This window comes from Pithys albifrons, chromosome 3, assembly GCF_047495875.1.
Source record: "Pithys albifrons albifrons isolate INPA30051 chromosome 3, PitAlb_v1, whole genome shotgun sequence".
Taxonomy (NCBI): Eukaryota; Metazoa; Chordata; class Aves; order Passeriformes; family Thamnophilidae; genus Pithys; species Pithys albifrons.
In genome coordinates this window covers 61,035,355-61,057,744 of record NC_092460.1, presented here as the reverse complement: position 1 = coordinate 61,057,744, position 22,390 = coordinate 61,035,355, and the positions used below count along the sequence as shown (strand labels likewise).

General features: G+C 39.7%; 1 protein-coding gene across 5 annotated transcripts in view; it reads left to right on the top strand.

The window, feature by feature from the left end:
* Positions 1-3,541: 3,541 nt before the first annotated feature.
* Positions 3,542-22,390, top strand: part of ACSS3 (acyl-CoA synthetase short chain family member 3) — an 88,891-nt gene continuing 70,042 nt past the window's right edge. For 3 of the 5 annotated variants that reach the window (XM_071552151.1, XM_071552150.1, XM_071552152.1), the window contains exons 1-2: positions 3,542-4,047; positions 12,207-12,351. In XM_071552151.1, coding sequence (XP_071408252.1) covers positions 3,746-4,047; positions 12,207-12,351 — 447 coding nt within the window. In that variant the 5' untranslated portion in view covers positions 3,542-3,745. Of the gene's footprint in view, positions 4,048-12,206; positions 12,352-21,773; positions 21,870-22,390 lie in introns of those variants that run through there. The other 2 variants (XM_071552153.1, XM_071552154.1) reach the window with 2 other exon arrangements.

The following is a 22,390-nucleotide window of genomic DNA, read 5'->3' as shown; positions in this document are numbered from 1 at the left end:
GACATAATGTGGGGTTGGTTTTTTTTACCTTGCTTGTTTGGTTATGGTTTTGTTTTTAAACTAAAAAATCCCCATTTTCTATCTGGTTTTGTTTCTCACATCTTCAAAGGGCAAAATGCTTTCAGAAACAGAACTTAGATCTGGAAAAATATGGATGAAATACAGGCTGTTGTGAACTGTAACAGCTACTAAGGGAGGAACGAAATTATAACATCAGTAATAATTGAAACTAGAATCACATTTTCATCCCAGAGGTTCTCTAACACATTTACACCGGGATTGAGCCAGATTTTGATTTCAGCACTTTCCAGAAGTCTTTTAAAAGTGGCTTTTGCCTCTGGAGACAGATATTCTAGCATTTTTGTAAGTTTTCCTCATTAGTCTCTCAGCACACTACGCACTCATTACCAGAAGACAGAAATAAATAGAAGGTCATGAATTCTCAGCACTTTAGCAGGCAGAGGGGTGATCCATTGTGGACATGTACTTTTCAAGCAATGATTTAATTATTTAGAATTCTGTACCAAGAGTTTTAGTAGATTTCAAAGTAAGCTGTGATCCATTTAATATTATAAGACTGGATATTAAACTGGAATGGTAATTGTATCTACTTATGTACCTTAGAAAGTGGCAGTTACTGATACTATTTCATCACTTTTCAGAAAAATGGAAGAGTTTATTTTTACTTGACCTTAACTCTGCACACTTCTGAATATTTTAGAAAACTGTGACTGCCTTTATTTTTTACATATAAGTAGTATACAGAACTGTGAAACTTAACAAAAGGTGTTATAGATACATAGCAAAGTGATTTAACATACATACTAATTCTTTTACTGCAGTTTTACTTTGCGCTTATAAAAAGTCTCCAGCTGAAATTTGAATTACCAGAGTCTTGTGCACCAGGACAATCAGACCATTTCATATACAGGAGATGACATTCCTACGACTTTTCTGCTCATCTGTTTTCAACACACATGTATCTTCACACATTCACAGCTTACATTAAAGGATACAGTTGTAGGTGAAAATTTTTAAAAACAAAATAAAGGCTTCAGATAAGTTTTTTTTTATTGCACCATGTTTCACAGTTTGTTCTTTGCTAGATCTACACCTAGAAACACACATGGTTTTCAAGAATGTCTACAGCTACAAGGTTAATTGCTACACACATCTCTTGAGATTACTTTGGAATTTGGTGTTCAGTTGAATTTCAGGAGCATCATATTTTGCAGAAAAGAAAAAAAATCCTTATAGGGAAAATACATCAGTTCAGAAATCTGCTACAATAGCATTTGTAAGCAAAGCTTAAATTAATCGCAGGCAGTTGGGAGAGTAAGCAATCCCTTCTTTGCCCTCTTAGCTATCAGTGTGAGCTGTGATAAGTTTAATTAATGAAGTATGTTCCACAGATACTCATTAGAAACATTCATTCAGCAAAAAGTTAGTAGGATGATAGCTAAAATAAGAATTTAATGCACTTGTTCTGATTAAGTTCATTTGTACTCCCTACAGCTCTAGTGTATGATTTCCAGTAGGACTATATTCAAAATGAATACCGGAGCGTTTTCTGTTGCAGTGTGAATTCCTTTGCCAAATCACTTCACGTTAAAGACACTGTGCACAGAATGGAAAAATGGTTAGCATTGCTCTTCAACACCACAAGAAATATTAGGCATCACTAGACACAACATAGCTCGTCTGGCCTCCACAGTTTTCTCCCCTTTAGGGAAAAGCGAGATACTGTTTCAGCTCAGAAACAGATTGCTATCACCACCCAGAGGCTGGCTCTATGCAATTGTTATAGGTCCCTTCCTGACTAGATGGGCATCCAAGTGTTGGTGATCCACAAACAGTAGCTTGTAAAGCAGTTAGTAGGAAGAGTTACTCCTGTGAAGTGGACATAATGTACCTCTAACAATTGCATTTGGGGGAGTGGGATTCACAGATCAGGCTGAGGCAACTGATACCTCTTGTTAAGTCTGCCAGTTTCATGCCTTGGGCAGACAGACATTGCACTGGATTCAGCCAGGTAATGGGATTGTAAACACCAGTCTAAAGCTCTGGGTGATGATTTCTGAGCAGGTACACACAAAAAAAATAACATTGATTCCGTAACAATTTTCAGTCAGAATTGTTCTTTTAAGTCAAAATCAGCACAGCTATCATAAAGATCGAAAATAAAAAAATAAAATTCTAGGACTATTTTATAAAAGCTAAGATCAACTATGTGTGACCTGACTGGGCAGTTGTGTTCTTCAGGGATGTTTGTATAATTATTGCAGTGACATCTGATTTCAGGGCTGTCATGGTGTTACAATGTTCACAGACTCTGCAAGCTTCTCTTTATTTTTATTTATTTTAAAACTTTGGCTAGTGGACTCTTATTGACAGCAAATTCCTGTCAAAGTGGTGATAGTGTCGGCAAAAGCTGTGTTCTCCAAAGTAATCAAAAAATTATTACATTTGAGAGCAAGTTTGGGTTTTACTGTTTTTTCTTTTTTTTTTTTTAAGAAATGTATTTTTTATTTTCTTGCTTTGTTGGCATGCTGTAGCCTTTAGCTCACAGTAGGGAACTTCTCATAAAAATGTCTATTCAGTCCTTCAGATATTTTTGGTTTTGAGGGTATTAACTTCTTTTTTAGAAGTAAGTCTCTCACTCTTAACTTGAACATTTTTTGAAATCCCATTATGCTACTCAGGGCTGTATGTTTTTGAGACACTGATGGGGAGGAGCATGAGGTGAATGGCAGGGCAGCCCGGGACAGGTAGTTCATACATCACTGGGCAATGTAATGGCCTCTGCAAGCCATGGAAAACTCTTTGTCAGCTAATTATGTAGACCTTGGAATCAGCAGAAGCAACCAGCCTTTATGCTGAAAGATTTTGAAGATGGCCTAAAGTTTGTGATAAAACTCTAGGCCAAAACTTCCACATTTTGTACCAGGATAATAAACTGATTTCATGTATTGGACCTCCTGTATTGGGGAAATGACAGAGTTCTCATCCCATTATTCCTTTACCTGTAACATGATATATTGTTATGTTTCTATTGCACTAATTCAACAACAATCAGGAAACAGATGCCTAAGTTAATAATGAATATAAAACACATTGTAGAATTCCTCCGTGCCATATGACATTTTTATAATGTGATTGCTGGAAAAATTTCTTGAGAGACCTGTAATGGATAGACCCATTAAAGCATTAAAATAACTTTATAAGCGACAAAACAACATCTGAAGCTGATGTATGTCTTACCTGACATTTGCTTTATAATATTCTGAAACATTACCATCGAAACTCAGGTTTTCTGAAAATACGCCAAAATAAGGAAAACAAAGGATTCATTATAGATGATACAGAATAAGTAATGGAACAAACTATTATTTTTTCCCTGGCACAAACAGTATGGCTTATTTTATCACTGGGAAGTTTCTCAAAGAAAGAATGTCTTTCAAAATAAATACTAGAGGAGTACTCTGGCAGCGTGTCATGCAGACTTGTAAGTCACCAATACTCATATGCCGTCGGGCTCGGCTCGGCTCGGCTCGGCTCGGCTAGTTCCCGGCTCGCAACCCGGGGCAGCGCCGCGTTGCGGGCGTGGCAGTTCTTCCCGGCCCGGCCAGCCGTGGGGGCAGTCCCGCCGTGCCCCGCCGGCCGTCACTCCGTGCTGTGCTGTCCGGGGGCTTTCTGGAGCCTTAGCGAAGGCAGCGAGGTCCCTCTCGCTTACAGGCGGCGTGCGATGGGTTTGCTGGGCAGGCTGGCGGGGCTGCCCAGGCTCCTTACGGGCCGCAGCGGCGGGGCCTGGCGGCGACGGGGCCGGCCCTGCGCGGGGGTCCCGCTCCCGGGCCCGGCCAGCGCTGCCCTCCGGCCGCCGGCCGGCGGCCGCGCCGCCTCCTCTCGGGCGCTCGGCAAGTACGAGGAAGTTTTCCGGTCCTCCCTGGCGGAGCCCGAGAAAGTCTGGGGAGCAGCCGCCGAAAAGATCCAGTGGTACAAGCCCTGGGTCCGGACTCTGGAGAGGGGCAGCCTGGGGAGCGCCTCCTGGTGAGTTCCCCCAGTGTCCCCGGAGCGGTGCGGGGACCGGGCCGGGCGGCAAACTCGGCTGTAACGGGGGACGGAGAGAGGGCTGCCTGCCGAGGGGGTGCGGGTGTGCCGCCTTGGGGGGCCGTGTGCGTACCGCACAGCTACCCCCGGGACCTGGCGGGGATGGTCGGTGCGCCATCGCTGATGGAGGAGACGGCTGCAGAGCTTGAAGGAGTTTAATGATTACACTTGGTTAAGCTTAATGATTAAAAGCAGCATGGATGGATATGTTGGGGTGAGGGGTGTGCGCACTGTGGCAGGTGTGTCACACGCGAGTGTGAGTCCACGTGTGTCTGGATGTGTGCGCTGGATGCTCCCCCATCCAAGGCCCTTCCTTTGGGCCTGGACTGGGAACACACTGCTGTGAGCGTGGGACGCCCAGCATCAGGTGCCGGGCAAGGCATGTGTATGAAAACACAGGACCTATGGCTTTTGGAGCTGTTTAATCTTAGATACTATCTAAGTAGGTCATAATTTGGCTTTTATGGTTAAGGTAATGTTTGCCTCAAGCACTGGCATGGTTACATGTATCTCCATGCAGTGAATGGCCAACTGCCTTAAGATAGAATACAATATTCTTCTTATAAATTACAGGAGAGAATTTTCAATACTTTTTCAAAGGTAATTTACTGTTAAAATTTTGTGTTCACCACCATGTCTTCTTTTTCAGCAAGTTTACATTATGGTCTTTGAACTTTTCTCAAAAAGAAGCTGATACAGGATATACAAGGCAATGTAGGGTGAGGATCATCTTTAGTACACTGATGTTCTTTGGTCTTTTTATATTTTTCTGGTTTGTTTTTAGTTTAAAAATACTAATAATTCTAAAAATATAATTTAAAATATTAGTAATTTTGAAATCTGTGCAAATTAAAAGATATAGAACCAGTAGAGTGGAGCTTGGTTTCTTATTGGTGTCTGATGTCATTAGTTGGCACCTCTTGTAGTGCCAATTAGTTATATATCTTAAGCTGATTTTTAAGCAACACCCACCCAGGATGTGCTGTGTAACAGTCAGAAGTCCTAATATGGATTGATAGGGTTCACTGACTTTAATTCTAGATCATGGCACTATTCAGAAAGCACAGATCAAATTATGTGCTTAATTAGGGTCTAGAGAACAAGTCCTATGAGGAGTGACTGAGGTTGTTTCACCTGGATTAAAGGAGGTTCATGGGAGACCTTATTGCTCTCTATAACTGATTGAAAGGAGGTTGTAGCCAGGTGGGGGTTAGGCTCTTCTTCCAAGTAAAAAGTGATAGGACAAGAGGGAATGGCCTCAAGTTGTGCCAGAGGAGGTTAAGATACTGGGGTATTAGAAATATTGGATATTAGAAATGTTGGCTACCATAAAAATTTCTTCACTGAAGAGGTTGTAAAGCATTGGAATAGGCTGCCCTGGGAAGTGGAGGATTCACCAAACCTGGAGGTATTTAAAAGAGGTGTAGACATGTCACTTAGGGACATGGTGTTGTGGTGGTCTTGGCAGTGATAGATTAATGGTTGGAATCCATGATCTTAGGGTCTTTTCTAACCTAAATGATTCTGTGAATCTATGATTAAAGACCAGTAAAGCTCAATGATTCTGGTGTTCCTTAAGAGAATAATGAAATCAATAGGATGGTTACTCTTGAAAAACTAAGTAATGAGAATATAGCACAAGCAAATGGTTTGCTGTCAAATTCTGTCAAACAAATGTGGTTTGATTTGCTGAGCACAATAAGCTTGCTTGCTGAGAGTAACATGATTAGGTCTTTGTAAAGCATTCTGACTTCTCAGATGAAAGTTACTTGGCCTTATGAGAGGGAAAAATGGGTGTTTCATGGTCTGAAGTCAAAGTAATCTTCCAAGGTCTTTTCTAGCCTCACTTTTTTAACTTGCATCTTTCTCCTGCTGTGGATGTAGATTGCCAGACTGAAATTATCTCATTAATGTGGGCAAATACATGAAGGGGAGGGTGCACACAAGATGGAGCCAGACTCTTTTCAGTGATGCCCGGTGGGCACAAACTGAAGCGCAAGTTGTTCCCTCTAAACACCAGGAAACACTTCTTTAATGTGAGGATGACTGAACATTGGCCCAGAGTTGGTTGTGGGATCTCCCTCCTTGGAGATACTAAAATATGATCTGGACATGGTCCTGGCCTACTGACTCCAGGTGGACCTTGTAGAAGCCTAGAAGGTAAAAGGGATAATGTGTATGTCTCCATATATGTGGTAATAACACACTGTGAGGAGGAACAGGATGTGGCTGGGGAGAGGGGCCATACAGAGGTAGGGTGACACTTTTCTGGGACTACTGTCCTAGTTCTAACTCCTGGAGATAAGCACAACACAGTACATGGCAGGAATGTGGTTGAGAAGTGAGTACAGACTGTAGGGAGGGTAACAAGACTGCCAAAGAGCACTCTAGCCCACTTTCAGAAAGGTCTAGAAGCTCAGGTGCATGTGCGCCACAGAACCCTGGACAAGCGATCAGCTGGATTAACATGGGAGCCAGGACTGGTGATCTCTTTCTTGTTTTCTTTCTCTCTCTGCCTATCTTTAATTCTTCTGTCTCTCTCTTTTACCCTTCACCCCTTTATCAAAAGCCCAGTATGATGTGCTAATATTATACTAGGAGATCAGGGACTAACTAATACCAATTTCCATACAGTGTGTAATTTACTGATAAAACCCCACAAGCTTTTGCAGACCCTCTGACTTTTGTCATTCTTTTTGACCATAAGCATCTATGAATCTTAAGTGCTGCCTGCCCCTTAAGGGCCACATACCTTCCTCACCAGGTGCCCTCCAGAGGTCACTTGCAACCTCCGCCAGTCTGTGATTCTGTGGAACTATACAAAGATGCAAGTCTGAAGATTCAACACCAGGCCATGTTTGCACATCAGGTATTTGTTGCTCTGTGGATAATAAAACCTTAGCCAGTTCAAATTCATGTAAACCTCTTCAATGTCTTAATGTGCACCATGCAGTTTCATTTGTTTTTTTAAGTTCATCTTAAGTGGTAACAGGCTGTATGTGATACTAGTGTTGTACTTTAATGCCTCTGAAATCCCAGGCGGTTACCAGCATTCAATGTGCTAAGCAGGATGACAGATAAGTTCTTTGACTGAATATAAGAGAGAGAGAACATGACAGAGTCTCCTAGGGGACAGGAAATTGGAAGCTGTTTATGGAGACCTCAAAAATAGTATTAAGAAGTTCCTGTATATGTTTCTTGAGTTAGAATTTGTCTCCTGTTTTGGAGGTTAATTAGGAAATACAATTTTTTTCAGTATCTTTGTTTTTTTGTTGCCAAACCTGAGACTTAGAGAAACAGATACTTTTCATATATTTTCCAGTGTAATTTACTTTGAAAATGTTGAAGGAGACAGTTCCTGTATTTAAAATGTAGCTATGAGGCAAGTCTTCCTCTCTAAATATTCTCTTAAGAGCATGAAAGCAGCACGCCCTAGTGTGTTTTCTTCAGTCTCTGCCATTGGAATTACCAGTTCTCTGTCAGTGGGATGCAAAATGATTTCCCAAACGGTATTGAGCAGTGTCACCATCCCTTGACTGTTTTTTTTAAACAGTAATCTCAGGTACTGTTGACTGTTCTAAGCTGCATCAGTGGCTGATACAGCACCAAACATCTGGTTTAGCTTACATCAAAAAGAATAAGAGCTAAGAAGCATAATCGGTCAAGAAAAGGATGAAGCAATTGAAATTGTTTGGTGTATAAGCCAAAAGGGAGACCTAAGTTTTTAAACACATAGAATTTGCAAAAAAAAGTTGAAGGAAAAACTTCCTTGACTGTGAAGAGGGCAGAACTACAAGTTTTAAATTGCAACATGGGAAGTATGGTCTTTAGATGTTGGAAAGAAAAATCTTTTTAATGCTTAAGTTAGTGAAACACTTGAACAGATTATATTAGGATCTTGTGGAATCCCAGCTGAAAGGGCTAAAGCAAATATTTCTTTAGGAGTATGTGAACAGTTTTTCCTAGCATGTGCAGGCAGAGGGCAATTTCATAACATGCTTTCTTCTCTGATACTGAGACATAAGTGCAATATATAATCCACTTTGAACTTTAGAAAGGTTGCCCAGATTGCTATTCAAATGTCGCTTTACACTTTAAAAAATGTGACAGGATCATTTAACATAATAACTCCAATTACTTGATATTTTCATAGTTTTGTCTAGCATTTTATTCAGCTTCTGTTCTCATTTAATCTAGAGAACTACAAAAAACAAACAAAAAAACCCAACTCACTTGATTCCTGGTAACCCAGCTTGAAAAAGTATATGGACCCTGCATGGCATAAAAGAATCTTAGCAATATACTTTTTTAAGGATATGGTCCAAAATAATATTAATGCTTTTGCATATGTGGCATCTTTATTCAGAGCCCTTCCTTCCTTCCTTCCTTCCTTCCTTCCTTCCTTCCTTCCTTCCTTCCTTCCTTCCTTCCTTCCTTCCTTCCTTCCTTCCTTCCTTCCTTCCTTCCTTCCTTCCTTCCTTCCTTCCTTCCTTCCTTCCTTCCTTCCTTCCTTCCTTCCTTCCTTCCTTCCTTCCTTCCTTCCTTCCTTCCTTCCTTCCTTCCTTCCTTCCTTCCTTCCTTCCTTCCTTCCTTCCTTCCTTCCTTCCTTCCTTCCTTCCTTCCTTCCTTCCTTCCTTCCTTCCTTCCTTCCTTCCTTCCTTCCTTCCTTCCTTCCTTCCTTCCTTCCTTCCTTCCTTCCTTCCTTCCTTCCTTCCTTCCTTCCTTCCTTCCTTCCTTCCTTCCTTCCTTCCTTCCTTCCTTCCTTCCTTCCTTCCTTCCTTCCTTCCTTCCTTCCTTCCTTCCTTCCTTCCTTCCTTCCTTCCTTCCTTCCTTCCTTCCTTCCTTCCTTCCTTCCTTCCTTCCTTCCTTCCTTCCTTCCTTCCTTCCTTCCTTCCTTCCTTCCTTCCTTCCTTCCTTCCTTCCTTCCTTCCTTCCTTCCTTCCTTCCTTCCTTCCTTCCTTCCTTCCTTCCTTCCTTCCTTCCTTCCTTCCTTCCTTCCTTCCTTCCTTCCCTCCTTCCTTCCCTCCTTCCTTCCTTCCCTCCTTCCTTCCTTCCCTCCCTCCCTCCCTCCCTCCCTTTTTCAATTTGTATTACCTTTGCATCTCTGCCAAAAGTATCTCAGTACAGCTCCTTTGATTCTTAAAATAGCAGATGGTGTTAGAAATTAAAGGATAACTTTTGAATATTTGAGTGAAATGAATTAAGGCTTAATACTATACTTATTTCATTACTAACAAGTAGGCTGTTGTTACATCCAAAAATACTAAATGCACTAAAAAATATTTCCAAGCCACAGATGGTAGATGTTAAGCTGTAGGTATCGGGAGTCCTGCTACGTAAGACCTAACCAACTGACTTGCCAAGACTAAAACATGAAGATCAGTGTTCTTGTGTCCTCTTCTACTGCTGTTCCTTAAAAATTAATATAAAGTGGTAATTTTAAAGTATGATTTAGGGGTCAAGTGTGTGTGTGCTTGAGATTGCTTTTTGTGAAACAAGAGAAACTCTATGAGACCTCAGGGCTGGGGCAAAATGGGAGGTGCCAAGCCTGAGTCACAAAGAGGCAGTACATCCTAACTGACTGCTGTGGACAGCTCTAAAGAGGCTCAAGGGAGTCCAAATGTGGGTAACCAGGCTCAAATGATTAAAATGATGCCTTATTAGTTCTGTGTTAGTCATAGTGTGGATTATCAAAGGCTTCTGCTTTCAGGATGTGTAGGATAAAAATCACATGAAAGGTTAGGTAGATATTGTCAGAATATTAGTTTAAAATGTTGCTGTGAAGCAAGGTGTTATGATATTATAGCCAAAGTAATGTGATTTTTGACTGGAAGAACCCTGTCATTTTTTCCCACCATAGACAAGGATTTCAAAGAGACTGCTAGTGAACTGAATGTTATTTCTTTAATGTGTTGAGTTGTTACTGTATACTGGTTTTATTTGTTTTACTCTTCCTCTGCTTCATTTATTTTATGTTATTAAATTGTCAGCGTTAGGAACACAGTGTACAGTAAGTTTCCTCACACTTGGATTCGCCTGATAAGCTGCATTGAGATAAATTGTCTGGTTAGCAACAGATTAGCAGTTTACTGTCCTCCTTATTATGGCAAGATTTTCTGGCAGTTCCTACAAACATCCTGCAGATTCATTTCTGATCTTTCTGCAGTCTATTGGAATATTTTCTTTCTCATTCTAGACCTCTCTTTTAAACAGGAGCATCTCATTGACATCCCTATAACAAGGGTCCTGGTTTCATGCTACTGTTTCCTTTCAGCTAAAGCATATTCAAGCAAATCAGAGTTCTTCACAGGTGCTCAAATGCATGAGAGTCGGTGGAACAGAAGTTTGCAGAAGCACAGGGCAACCAAGCAACTTTTGTTTGTCCATAAGAAAGAGGTATTTGAAGATGTCCTTGGGTGACAGTAAGGAAGCCAAGTTCTTGCAGTTGTGATGGGTACATCTCTGCTTTTCTGATCCCATCAGTCCTTCTGAATAGGGTAGCAAAGTTCTCATCACACTTTTCAGATAGTCTTGTTCTTGATTCAACCTGCAGTCACATCTCTTTCACGTACTTGTTTGCAAGTGGTTGCTAAAAATCCATGTGGTGATGTTGATGTTGCTATGTGTCTTTAGAAGAGTCGAAGCTCTGCTGCCTGCTCATGTTTGGCCATTCTTAAGTGATTATGCATAGTAGTTCAGTTGTTTTGCTCCCTTGTTCCCTTGTTCATATCATGCTACAGTGATTTGATATAAAATCAATGGTTGACCTGAATCTTACAAAACTTTTATGACCGCAGTACAGTTTCTCTCTATGACATGAAACAACTCCAGATCCTTTATTGTTCTTGTGGTTTTACTTTTATGGGAAGGGGTTTGTAGTACAGAGTGGCTTTGTGACTTTCGTAGTCCTCCACTTTCACCTTGCTTATAGCATTGTAAAGGAGTTGAAGTAAGATTGCTGCATCCTAAACATCCTAACTGGTTTTTGTTTCATAATGGCCATTCTTTGACACTAAAGACTGTGCCATGGCATCTCTGCATATGGATATAAGAATAATATGGAAAACATCCCAACTGAGAGCAGTCCTTTTCTAAAGAGGAAAAGTGAAGAAGGAAGATTTTAACTAGTAATGGGTTACTTCATCTGTTACTTTTAGTTGCGTTATAACAGTACATTATCCCTGGGCAATGTTCCCGTGCAGCATTTGGGAAACTCTCAACTATATATTTTCTGTATGTTGTTATTTTTGCTGCAGAGAGATACCTGCAGATAGAAAAACAAACACTATGGGCATCGTTTAGTGTGAACTTTAATTTTTAGATTCTATGTTATCTTTCAATTAGGAGAGTCATCCTTGATTCTGGTGTATTCTGTGTTCTTGTACTTGGGAATTATGCTGCACTTGAATTTTCTTTTTCTGAGGAAAAAGACAAGAAAAATGAAATCTGAGTTTGTGAAATGTTTTTCTTTAATTGGAAGATGAGAATTTTCTGTAAATGTCTGGCTATTGAAGAGTCTGTGACTCACATCTCTTGACAGAGAATTTTGATTCACTGATGTAAAACAGTGATGTCAAATGCTTTATAATTATATGGTCATGTAACTGTTGGGATCAGTTTCACTGAGCTACAGATCCTTGTATGCTTAACTGTTATTGCCAAGAGATGAATAAGACTATTTTGAGTCCTGAACCTGTTCACCTTAAAAAGCATATGTGTGTGTGCCAATGCAAAGGAGCATAATAAATAACATGTTTTCATAATGTTGGATTATTATATGTGAATTTATGCTTTTTCTTTGAAACTGTAGGTATAAAAATCAGAGTGATTGATAAAAAGTTAAACCAAGATCAAGTTTAGCAGATTTTAGTTAAGTCATTTAAGGTGTAGTACTTCTGTATTTTCACTATTAGTCTTACTTGGCTTTTTGAGTAAATGATGAGATTACAAAATAAGTAATTACTTCCTGAAGTGAATGCTTTAAGAGCTATTTTAATTGGATGCTCTCATTCCTTAAAAAAAAATGTAAAATGCAAGAAAACATAGTTGTCTTAGTTTGGAAGGCTGGCTGTTTACATGCTTCCAACTTCTTTTTGTAGGTTTGTGGGTGGAGAGTTGAATATCTGTTACAATGCAGTAGATCGTCATGTTGAGAATGGACGAGGAGACCAAGTTGCCATTATTTATGACAGTCCTGTAACAAATACCAAAGAGAAAATAACATATAAGGAACTTCTTGAACAGGTATGTTTCAGAATAACCTTGTTACTGAAAAGGGGCAGTAAATATTGCACAGCAGATAGACACCAGAGGGGCAGAAATTATCTACCTTGCTGGTTTATTCCTTTTGCTTGATATTGATATTGATTTTTAAGCTTTAGTACCTGTACCAAATTTTACTGCATCCAAGAGGTTTTGATTTCCTCTCTTTCCTCTTTTTCTTCTACAGTTTGTTGGTTTTTTTCTAATTGGTTAAATTTTTAATTTGTCTCTATTTAATTTTTCCCCCCAAACAGTTCTTATTTTAAAGGTAAAGCAAAGCAGTAGTCAAAGTCATTAGACAGTTGCTATGAGAAACAGAAATACGGTTGTGTAGAAATGAAATGTGTACCTTGGCTATTGCTGCACATAACTAAGTGTAAGCACAAATGAAATTTGATGGGCGGAGCTCTAAATGAGACCGTTGTAGGCCGTCATGGGTGTGCTGGTGAGTGCTTGGTGGCCCTTTTATCTGGAAGGTCTGTGGATTTGGACTTCCCTGTCGGCTGAGGGAGCTCACCCCTGCAGAGATCGTGAACATCCCGTTCTGCATCAGCCCATTCAGATTTACCATGCACCTGACCAGGAGTTGTTGCCACTGTGGGTGTTTGCAGTCTGCCCCATTCAAGATTCACTGCTCTCACAGCTGTCAGCTGGTGTTTTGCCCTCCTGGTGCTCCTCTGTTTAGCTGGCTTTTTTCTTCCAATTACATGTAACAGTTGAACTTAACAGTTAGTACCAAGAAGTGTTCTAATCAGACTCTTATTCTTAATATGTTTCAATGTGCAAGGTGCGTACAGTGAATGGCACACATTCAGTTTACTGCATGTAGTGTCTGGAGTAGTGTGAATTTATGGTTAAAATGTGAAATGAGTAATTCATATTGTGAGGGTTTTAATACGCCGTTGTAAGAAATGAGTAGTCATACAGGAACAAAAAAATTATAAACCTGTTATGTGTTCTACCTTTTAAGGAAAATACAGAAAACATTTACTCCTTATCAATTTTCTGTTGATTTACCAAGTCCAAAATGTAACTTGGAAGGTACCTCACGGTATGCTGTAGATTGAACAACTAGATGCAGAGTTTTAAGAAATCAGAAGACTTTAAAAGGACCCAGCTCCTTATCTAAATTTATTTATTTTTTATGTAAATAAGTTTTATTGTAGTTTTATAGATACAAATTTTGTGTAATTTTCGTTTACTAACTACAGCATATAGACAATATATACGCAAATATAGGTATATATGAAGTCAGTGTATGCATACATAAACATGCAAGCTTGCTTTTTATGAAGTAATACAACATTTTAATATAAGTTATCTTAAGTGAACTCTGTAGAAATTTCTTCTAAAAAGAACTTGAAATGTAGCTTTTGTTCTGCTTCTTAAGCCTGATATTATATGAAGTCTCCTAAGTTTCTATCTCTGTATTCTCTGTAAGCGTATTAAATGTTTTAGGATATGGCAGGTTTTTGTAGAATCACAAAATTTTTTTATTGACATACACACATCCCTTCATCCACATTTCTTCTTACAGCAACATTGCCAAAACAAATGGAAGAACTGGTTTAAGTTTTCTGGGGCTGTGTAGCAGTACTCACTCAGAAGTTCATTATAATCTTGCTGGTAGCTGAGTCCTATCTAAATACTGTGTCTGAATTCTATACAGTTTGTTCTTCTTAATCAAAAGTGAATATAAGTGAAAGACAATATTTGAGATTAGTGGCTTGTCTGTTGAAGCTTTCTGGTCCACTTTTGTGGAATAAATTTAATTTGGTTTATCTGCTAACTACTGAACACCTGATAACAAAGGTAACAAAGAGATCTGCTAAAAATAGGAGGGATGTACACTGGAGTATTTTTTTTTCATGGATCTTGTAGGTGCTAGGAGAGACTTTGAGAAAAGGTCTATGAAAACCACTTGACAGTGTGGGTGCTGATGCTCACAGTCCTCAGTCACTGCATGTCACTGCGTTCCTGTTCAGCTCGGTGTAACCCCAAAATACTATATTTTGTCATTTTAAATAGAATTCATACTGAAATGAATCTGTATGATTGCAGATCAGATATATGATCAAAGTTGATGAACCTCCTGATGGGAAAGGGAACCTTTTACTCCTGAGTTCCTTTCCCACTTTAAACCAGCCTGACAGTGTGTAGCTGTATTCAGACCATTGTTTGAACTCTCCACATCCAATGAATGTTTAAAAGTCTGTCTGGCCCGTAAGCTGACCGTGTAATGAGAATGTTTTTTCAGCGTGTCTACCTGCAAAATATCTCTACAAGAGATCATCACCTGAAGTGCTAGAGTTCTTTCTGGGTTTTGGTAATAAAAGTGGAGTTTATAGATGATTTCAGCAGAAGTTGTGTAGTATAACTGGGTCACAGAATGGGTAAATGCAAAATTTTGTAGCAGGTTGGGTTATTTGCTGCAGGATCAAACTCATGGTAAGGGTGAAGAAAATTGCATAAGTGACTGGCTGGACTTAATGAGGCTTCTTAGAAATAGCTTGAGCTATGTAGTCAGAAAGCCTGTTGTTTTCAAATTATCCTTATCCTTCTTACTTGTTGGACTGATTTTTAGATCTAAGAGCTACAGTGTTGCTGCAATTTTGAAGTTAAGCACCACTAAACTATAAATTATTGAGAAATATTGCAAGTTTGTGGATGTTTAGTGCCCAGCCTATGGGAAACTTTTTTCCTGGCAGACTTGGAGCAGAAGGATTGCAGGAATGTTATATAAATTCTTATTGATGTAAATAATGGCAAGATCAGTTTGTGTTGCTATTCAGTACAATTATACTGCTTTAAGACTTGGAAGGTCTTGAGAATTACAGTTAGTTAAAATGAAGTTGTATGTCGTGCATACAGTTGCATCCTAAGTGTGTTTATATGTTGTTACAGATGAAATCTCCCAAATGCAGAGGAGGAATTTGACAAATTTAAGACACAGTGGTCTTCTAGTGATACCTAAAATGCTGGAAAAGTCTTTCAAAACGACATAGTGGAGATAGATAGAGAAATATGTTTATTTAGAAGCACACATGTGGTTCAGTGAGGTTACAGTTTTTATAACTCTCAGTAATTAACAAATGTGTTATCTATAGCCAACCTGGGGTACCAGTTTCCTTTGGTGCCCACCCATAGAGGTCCTCAGGACTGCCTCTTGGAGAGGCTCCAAGGGCTCTGGGCCCTCTCTATGGTTTCTTCAAGACAGTGTGTCCTTGGGAGAACTCAGGAATGTGAGAAAATGTTTTAGGAACTTCTAACACCACCTCATATGTGAACAACCCAGGAAGACCTAAATTCTAAATTCTGAAAGTCTACAAAATACACACTAAAACCTTAGGCCTCACCAGAATGCACTGATTGTTCTGTTTTCTTTACTGTGCTTTTACAGGCCTTCAAATGAAGATGACAGTGTTGAAGCCAGTAAAGTGGAGATGTAGGTGAAAGTTTTGAATATGCCTTGGGAGATTCTCTAACTTCAGTAGTGAGATGGCAGAAAATGATAAGGAAGATGCAAATTCCCACAAATCACCAACCATATGATGTTTAACAAGGGCAAGTGCTGGATTCTGCACCTGGGATGGGGCAATCCTGGTTGTATGTATAGACTAGGGAACAAGAGGCTGGAGAGCAGCGCTGTGCAAATGAACCTGGGGGTCCTGGTCAGCGGCAAGTTGAACATGAGTCAGCAGTGCCTTGTCAGCCAGGAGGGCCAACCATGTCCTGGGGGGCATCAGACAAAGTATCACCAGCTGATCAAGGGAGGGGATTGTCCCGCTCTGCTCTGCACTGGGGCAGCCTCACCTTGAATATTGTGTGCAGCTTTGGTCACCGCAATGTAAAACAGACATTGCACTATTAAAGAGCCTGGTAGTGGGCCTTGAGGAGAAGCTGTATGGAGGAGTGGCTGAGGTCACTTGGTTTGTTCAGCCTGGAGAGGAGGAGACTGGGGGGAGACCTCATTGCGGTCTGCAACTTCCTTGGCAGATACTGATCTCTTCAATCTCATGACCAGTAACAAGACTTGAGGAAACAGCATGAAGCTGAGCCACTGAAGGTTAAGGTTGAATGTCAGGAAAAAAATTTTCACCCAGAACATGACTGGGCACTGGAACAGGCTTCCCGGGGAAGTGGTGAAAGCACTAAGCCTGACAGAGCTCAGCAGGTGTTTGGACAACACTCTTAGTCACATGGTGTGATTCTTGGTGTGTCCTGCATAGGGTCAGGAGTTGGACTTAAGTATTGTGATGGGCCATTTCCAGCTCATAATATTCTATGATTCTATGAAATTCTATTAGAAATATTACTGAAGCTACCAAAAAGGAATCAGGAGAAATGTCTCCTGTTCATTTGAAAAGAAATTTTCTGATTGTGTTGGAAAATACTACCATTTTTAAGTCACGGCAAAGGTTATTAGATAGGTAGAAAAAGCCTTCAGTTTACATCATTTGGTGTATACTCTCAAATGCTTCACTTGCTAAAAGGAAATCTCAAGAACTTAAGACTTGTATTATTTGCAGCTATTGATGCTTGGTAAATCATGTACACAAACACAATAAAATTTCTTTCTGTGATTCTTTTCAATAACAGTGCACAGTTAAGATGTTGAATTCAGTGCCATAAAAATAATTTCTAAGTGCAGTAACATGACAGGATTAGTAATACCAACCCCGTGCCCCCCTCCCCCCCTCTCCAAGCCTCTAAGAGCGTTGAATGTTACAGAAACATGGGTGAAAAAGAAAGCCTTAAGGTTGTCAGTCATTGGCTAAGATGTAATTTCTTCTCCAGGTAGGTTTTTCTGTAATTGCCTTCTCTAAAAGTATCTTCTTCCAAAGTAATTGTACTAGCCTATGTCAGTTTGAATTTAGGTAAATTTATGTGTCTTGTGATGCTTGTATGTCCTGTACATGACTGAGGAATCACCCAGATTGTTTTGGTTTTAGTACTCATAGTTTTCTTTTTACTCCATCTTCTTTCTTTCCCTTCTGCCTTGAAAAATGCCTAATTCCTTCTTAGCTAGAAATAGGGATTTTGATTTCAAAGTAATTTTTCTCGGAGTTGATTTAGAATCAAAACTTGGAGTACAGTGATAAGTCCTGCTGAGGCTGACAACCCAATTTTTTATCTGCTTTATCTGGTAAAGCAACACTATCTTTATAAAACAATGTATTAGACTTAATGCTGGATATCCTTATCTTACTTAAATCTCAAATGGCATTCTTCAGTGCATGTCTTAGGAAGATTTAACTGTGATGTCACTGGGGTAGCTATTAAAAATATCAATATTGATGTTCTTTAAAAGATCAGACTAACCAGTAATTTACAAAGAGTGGCATCTTGGGTTTTTCACATTCCACACAGACTTCCAGATGACACTGTGAAAGTCTGAAGAAGCAGCTGGAACTTAATCTTCCCTGTGAAGATATTCATTGTACAGCCTGTTGATGTCTGCAATGCCAACAGTAATGTATGGTTTGGTGTAGCTCAGGCAAACAAGTGAAGCAAGACCATGCTGAATTGACTGCTGAGGCTCCTGACATTTCTACTATATGTAGTTTGTGAGCTTTACTTGGAATGAGTATAGTTTTATGGTATGAACTGAATGTCCCATAAATCACTTCATAACTGTCTGTGCATAGCTATCCCACATGTCTTTGCTTCCTTCACTCATGTATTCCTTTAGGAATGCCATGCTCACCCTTCATCTGTCTCTCTGCTGCTTGATTTCTGTCTCGAGTCTGAGTGGATGTTATCCAAATAACAGCCTTCTAGGGGAGCATGAATGCTATAGGAGCTGTGCAGAACATTAGGGACTATCCTTCACACAGACCTAGAAGTTCCTTCTTAGGTAAATGTTGCCTGCATCCCCTCTTGTGTGGGGTGAATGCCATGGCATCCCTTCTGATCAAACATTAAATCCATACAAAGGTGATAAGAATTACAGAATCTGTATCTCATCCCAGTCCCTTCTTGGAGACGGACAGTCCACAGCTGATCTTCCAAACCATAAAGGAAAATGGTTGTTACAGTAAAATCAAAAGTGAGCAATTCAGATCTATAGAAAACCCTGTGAGACTTAGCTATCAGCCAGAAGCAGCAAAGAGCTCAGCTGCTGCTGGCTGATAGGGAGGAGGTTTACTCCCCATGAATTCTCATAGTAGGAATTCACAGGACTCTGCAGGTGCACGAAAATAGCCAGGATGAAATAATATAAACATGGGACTTGTGAGAGATAGGTTTTAACCAATTGAAGTTTCTAGCTTGGTGGTGTGTAACTGTTTTAGCCAATAAGCTGTAGTCCTAACCCTTTATAAACTGTGTGCTATGTGTATTAAAATGTCTTCACTATGAATCTCATAGATTGGTGTGAAGTCCAGTTCCTCCGCCGTTTATTTTTTTGTTTACTTTATGGTTCTTCCCAAAATCCCCAACTTCCTCTCAATCTGAATCTGGAAGGAGAAATTACTGCAACTAACTGCAATCCTGGCAGCTGTCTGGCTGCATTAGAAAGAAGTAGAAATCATCCTGATTTAGGTTTTTTCTTTTTATTTGTGGAGGAGTGTACCTGCATCTCTACCACCACAGGTTCTTTGTACACTGCACTTGAGACTGTGGCTGGGCTTTTGTGACCACAACTATTCAACCAGTGCCCTAATTCCACCAGAAACCTCTTAAACAGTCCTTCGCTAAATACATGTACATGGGAAAGGCATATGCACACTTACTGATGTGGGCATCTGGACCCGGCCTACTGCCTTCCAAGGCAGAGGGGATGTTCCTGCATGTTCTTTTGTGGAGGTTCTCTGGGGGTTGTGGGCACGTAGATGTGTGCAGCACCATGGCCATGCTTTTCCCCAGGCTGTGTCCCAGAACTCCTGATCCTGGGACCAAGGGTGTGATTGTCTGTGGATGATCAGTGGGCTTGGTGGAGTGCTCTCTCCTGCCCTGAAGATCTGTTCAAGATATCTGTGCTAGCAGCACACACACCATGCCACCCGAGGCATGTTTTTGCCACCCCTGAGGTTTACGTTTGCCACCTCATCAAGGACATGGTCTTCATCTAATTGAAATGAAGGCCTGTCAGTCCTCTCCACTCTGCAGCAGGCTTGACATTAGCAACAGCATGGGGCATCTGCTGGAGAAGCTTTTACAGCAGTAGGAAAAGGAGGAAACAATAATTAAGAAGAGTAATTGAAGAGCGAAGAGGCTGATCAAGGAGTGGGGAGGAGTAGGAAGGAGCACTTTCTTTATTATTCTTGGAAAAAGAACACAATGATTAAACTAAGGAGCATAAGATGACTGCCTGTGGTTTAGAGAATGCATATGTGACATGGCTCTTTCCACATCATGAGATGCACTTCAAGATATTTCAGGAGCTCTTGATATTTGAATAATCCTTCTGTGTTTATTTTGCATTGAAGGATTCTACACTTGTCATTGTTCAACCCAGGAGGGTTTGAAATTCCTCTTTGGAGCATTTTAAGTGGGATTTCTGGTTTAGTATCTTCTAAGAAAAATTCTTTTTACATGGACCAAAACTGCTTTTAATAATTACTAGGGGTTTACTTCAGAACTGCATTAGTTACAAACCTGAGCAGCTAATACAGCTGTAGTTATTTGGTGTCTGTGTAAAAGTAAAACCATGCACACTGGGGACTTGTGTTTGATAGAAGTGTAATTTATGCCCTGATCTTGAAAGCTGAAAGCTTACTTGAGATTCTTATTATATTGCATGGTCTCAAGTGATTTTATTACTGAAGTGTCAAATATATTAAGGTGTGATAGAGCAATCTTAAACTTGAAGAAAAGTGGAGAAATAAGATGTTAGTTTTCAAGTGATAAAAATACGCTACATTGTCCTAATGTAAACCATAAATGACAAAACATTGCAACAAAGTGGAAGATTTCATGGCTTTTAGCAATTTAATGAAATGTCAGTACTCACTTTTCCCCAGTCCCCTTTTCTTTAAGAAAAATGATTGCTTGAATGTTTCAGGGCTATCACATCTATCTGCAGGGAGATGTAAACCTGCTTTACAATGTTCCCTTGTCTTCAAAGTAGTTGCAGATTGAGTCAGTGTTTTATTATATTATCTGAGTGTTCCCTTGCTGTCAAAAGGATAAGGGAAAGAACAGAAGGAAAATCATAAATACCTATGTATTGTATTGGATTATTTTCTTCAGTGACATTAAACTCTCTAGGGTGGGGAGGTTAAGTGCAGACAAGGGATTACTGGATTTGCACAATTGACATGAGGTTTGTGTCTACAGCGATGCCTAATCCTGCAAAAGGCTTTCAAAACAATATTGGTGAAGGTGGATAGATAAAGTAGTTCCTTTATTAGAAGCTTCTAGGTGCACAACAAAAGTACATGCACAAGTGTCAGCCAAATGTTACAGTTTTTATAACTTTCAGTAATTAACATACGTGACATCTATAGCCAACCCATGGTGCCATTTCCCCTGGTGCCCACCCTCAGAGCTCCTCTGAACTGCCCCTTGAAGCCCCTCCAAGGATTCTGAGCTTACTCTCCTATTTTGACTACAAGCTATCTTATTGTCTCAGTTGGAGTTCTTGCAGGTGTTCTTCAAAACAACGTATTCTTGGTAATGTATATCTAACAGAATTTCAGGAATGTGTGAGAAAATGTTCAGCAACTTCAAATGCCACTGAAAATGTGAGAAACCTAGGAAAACTCATCCAACTTACACAACTATAAAAATTATAAAATACACATTAAAATCCTTAGGCATCAACAGCCTGCTGCACATATTCTGCTTTAAATACAATTTACCTATCTTAGGTTTCAATAAAAATGACTACAGTACATGCAGATCTCTTTAGGTTTCTTGGCAAGAAGGTGATATTAGCTCTGTGTTACAATAAGTTTGCAGATTTTAATGTTTTTGCAGTAGGAAGTACAGAAAACTAATTTACCTTTGGAAGTAGAGTTGTTATCTGTACTTGTAATTACTTTCACCAATACTAGCTAGAAATGACTGTAAATGCTTGTGGTACGGCAATTAATTCTAGCTGTGCGCATCTCCAGGCCTTGTTTTTTGTTGGGATTTGAAAGTGTATGTCAGTTTCATTGGGTATTGATAGGTATTAATAGGTTATCTCTTGAAAATCACTAATATGTAATATAAGAGATCTGGTACACATAAATCATAAAAATAGTATATGTGAGTTTTCAGATTGTTGCGATGATGACGTTGCCTTATAAACATACTTTCTCTGCTAAAAATAACAGCAGGGTTTTTTTGCAATGTTTATAGAAAATGCAACTTAGGCAGTTACCTTCTGATGCAAGAGTGTATGCTTGAGGCTTCTATGCTTCCATTTTCTTAAATTCTCAGGCAGAAATGCAGAAACATGCATGAACTGTGAGTTTAATGCAAGAACAGAGCAGATGCGTCTGGAGCTTCTGGATGTTACTGTCTCATGTTACTGAAAGTCTGGACATAGGTTTGCCCTGAAGAGAGAAGCAGTAAGTAATGCTATTTTGTCCTCTTCAGTGTATGTACCAGATAGGGTTTTAGGACTATATGTAGCTACTCTTTAAATAGAGAAAACTCAAATTTTAAAATAATGTAAATGAAAGTAATTTCAAAGAACATCTACCCTCCTGACTAGGTCATCCTTGGAAAAGAGGGTCCTTCCCTCCTGTCCTACTTGAACCTGCATTACTGACTTAGGCTGCCCCCATTGCTTGCATTATTTGCTTCATCACTGAAAAGATTTTTACTGCTTCAGAACCCTGGATGTTTTTCATTCGACAGGCAACATCCCACTGCTGCTCTCAGGAGTTTGTCTCCCCTTTCCTTTTTTTTTTGTGATAGTACCTGAAGAAGAGAGTCTCCTACAAGACTAAATTTTGCTTGAAACCTTATCTATGTGAATAAGTGCAGAATAATGCAATATGGGTAAGATTTGAGGAATTTATATAGAGTAGATTTATGTTACATTGATGGTGAAAGAAATTAGAATGTGTAAACTTCTTATGATTAT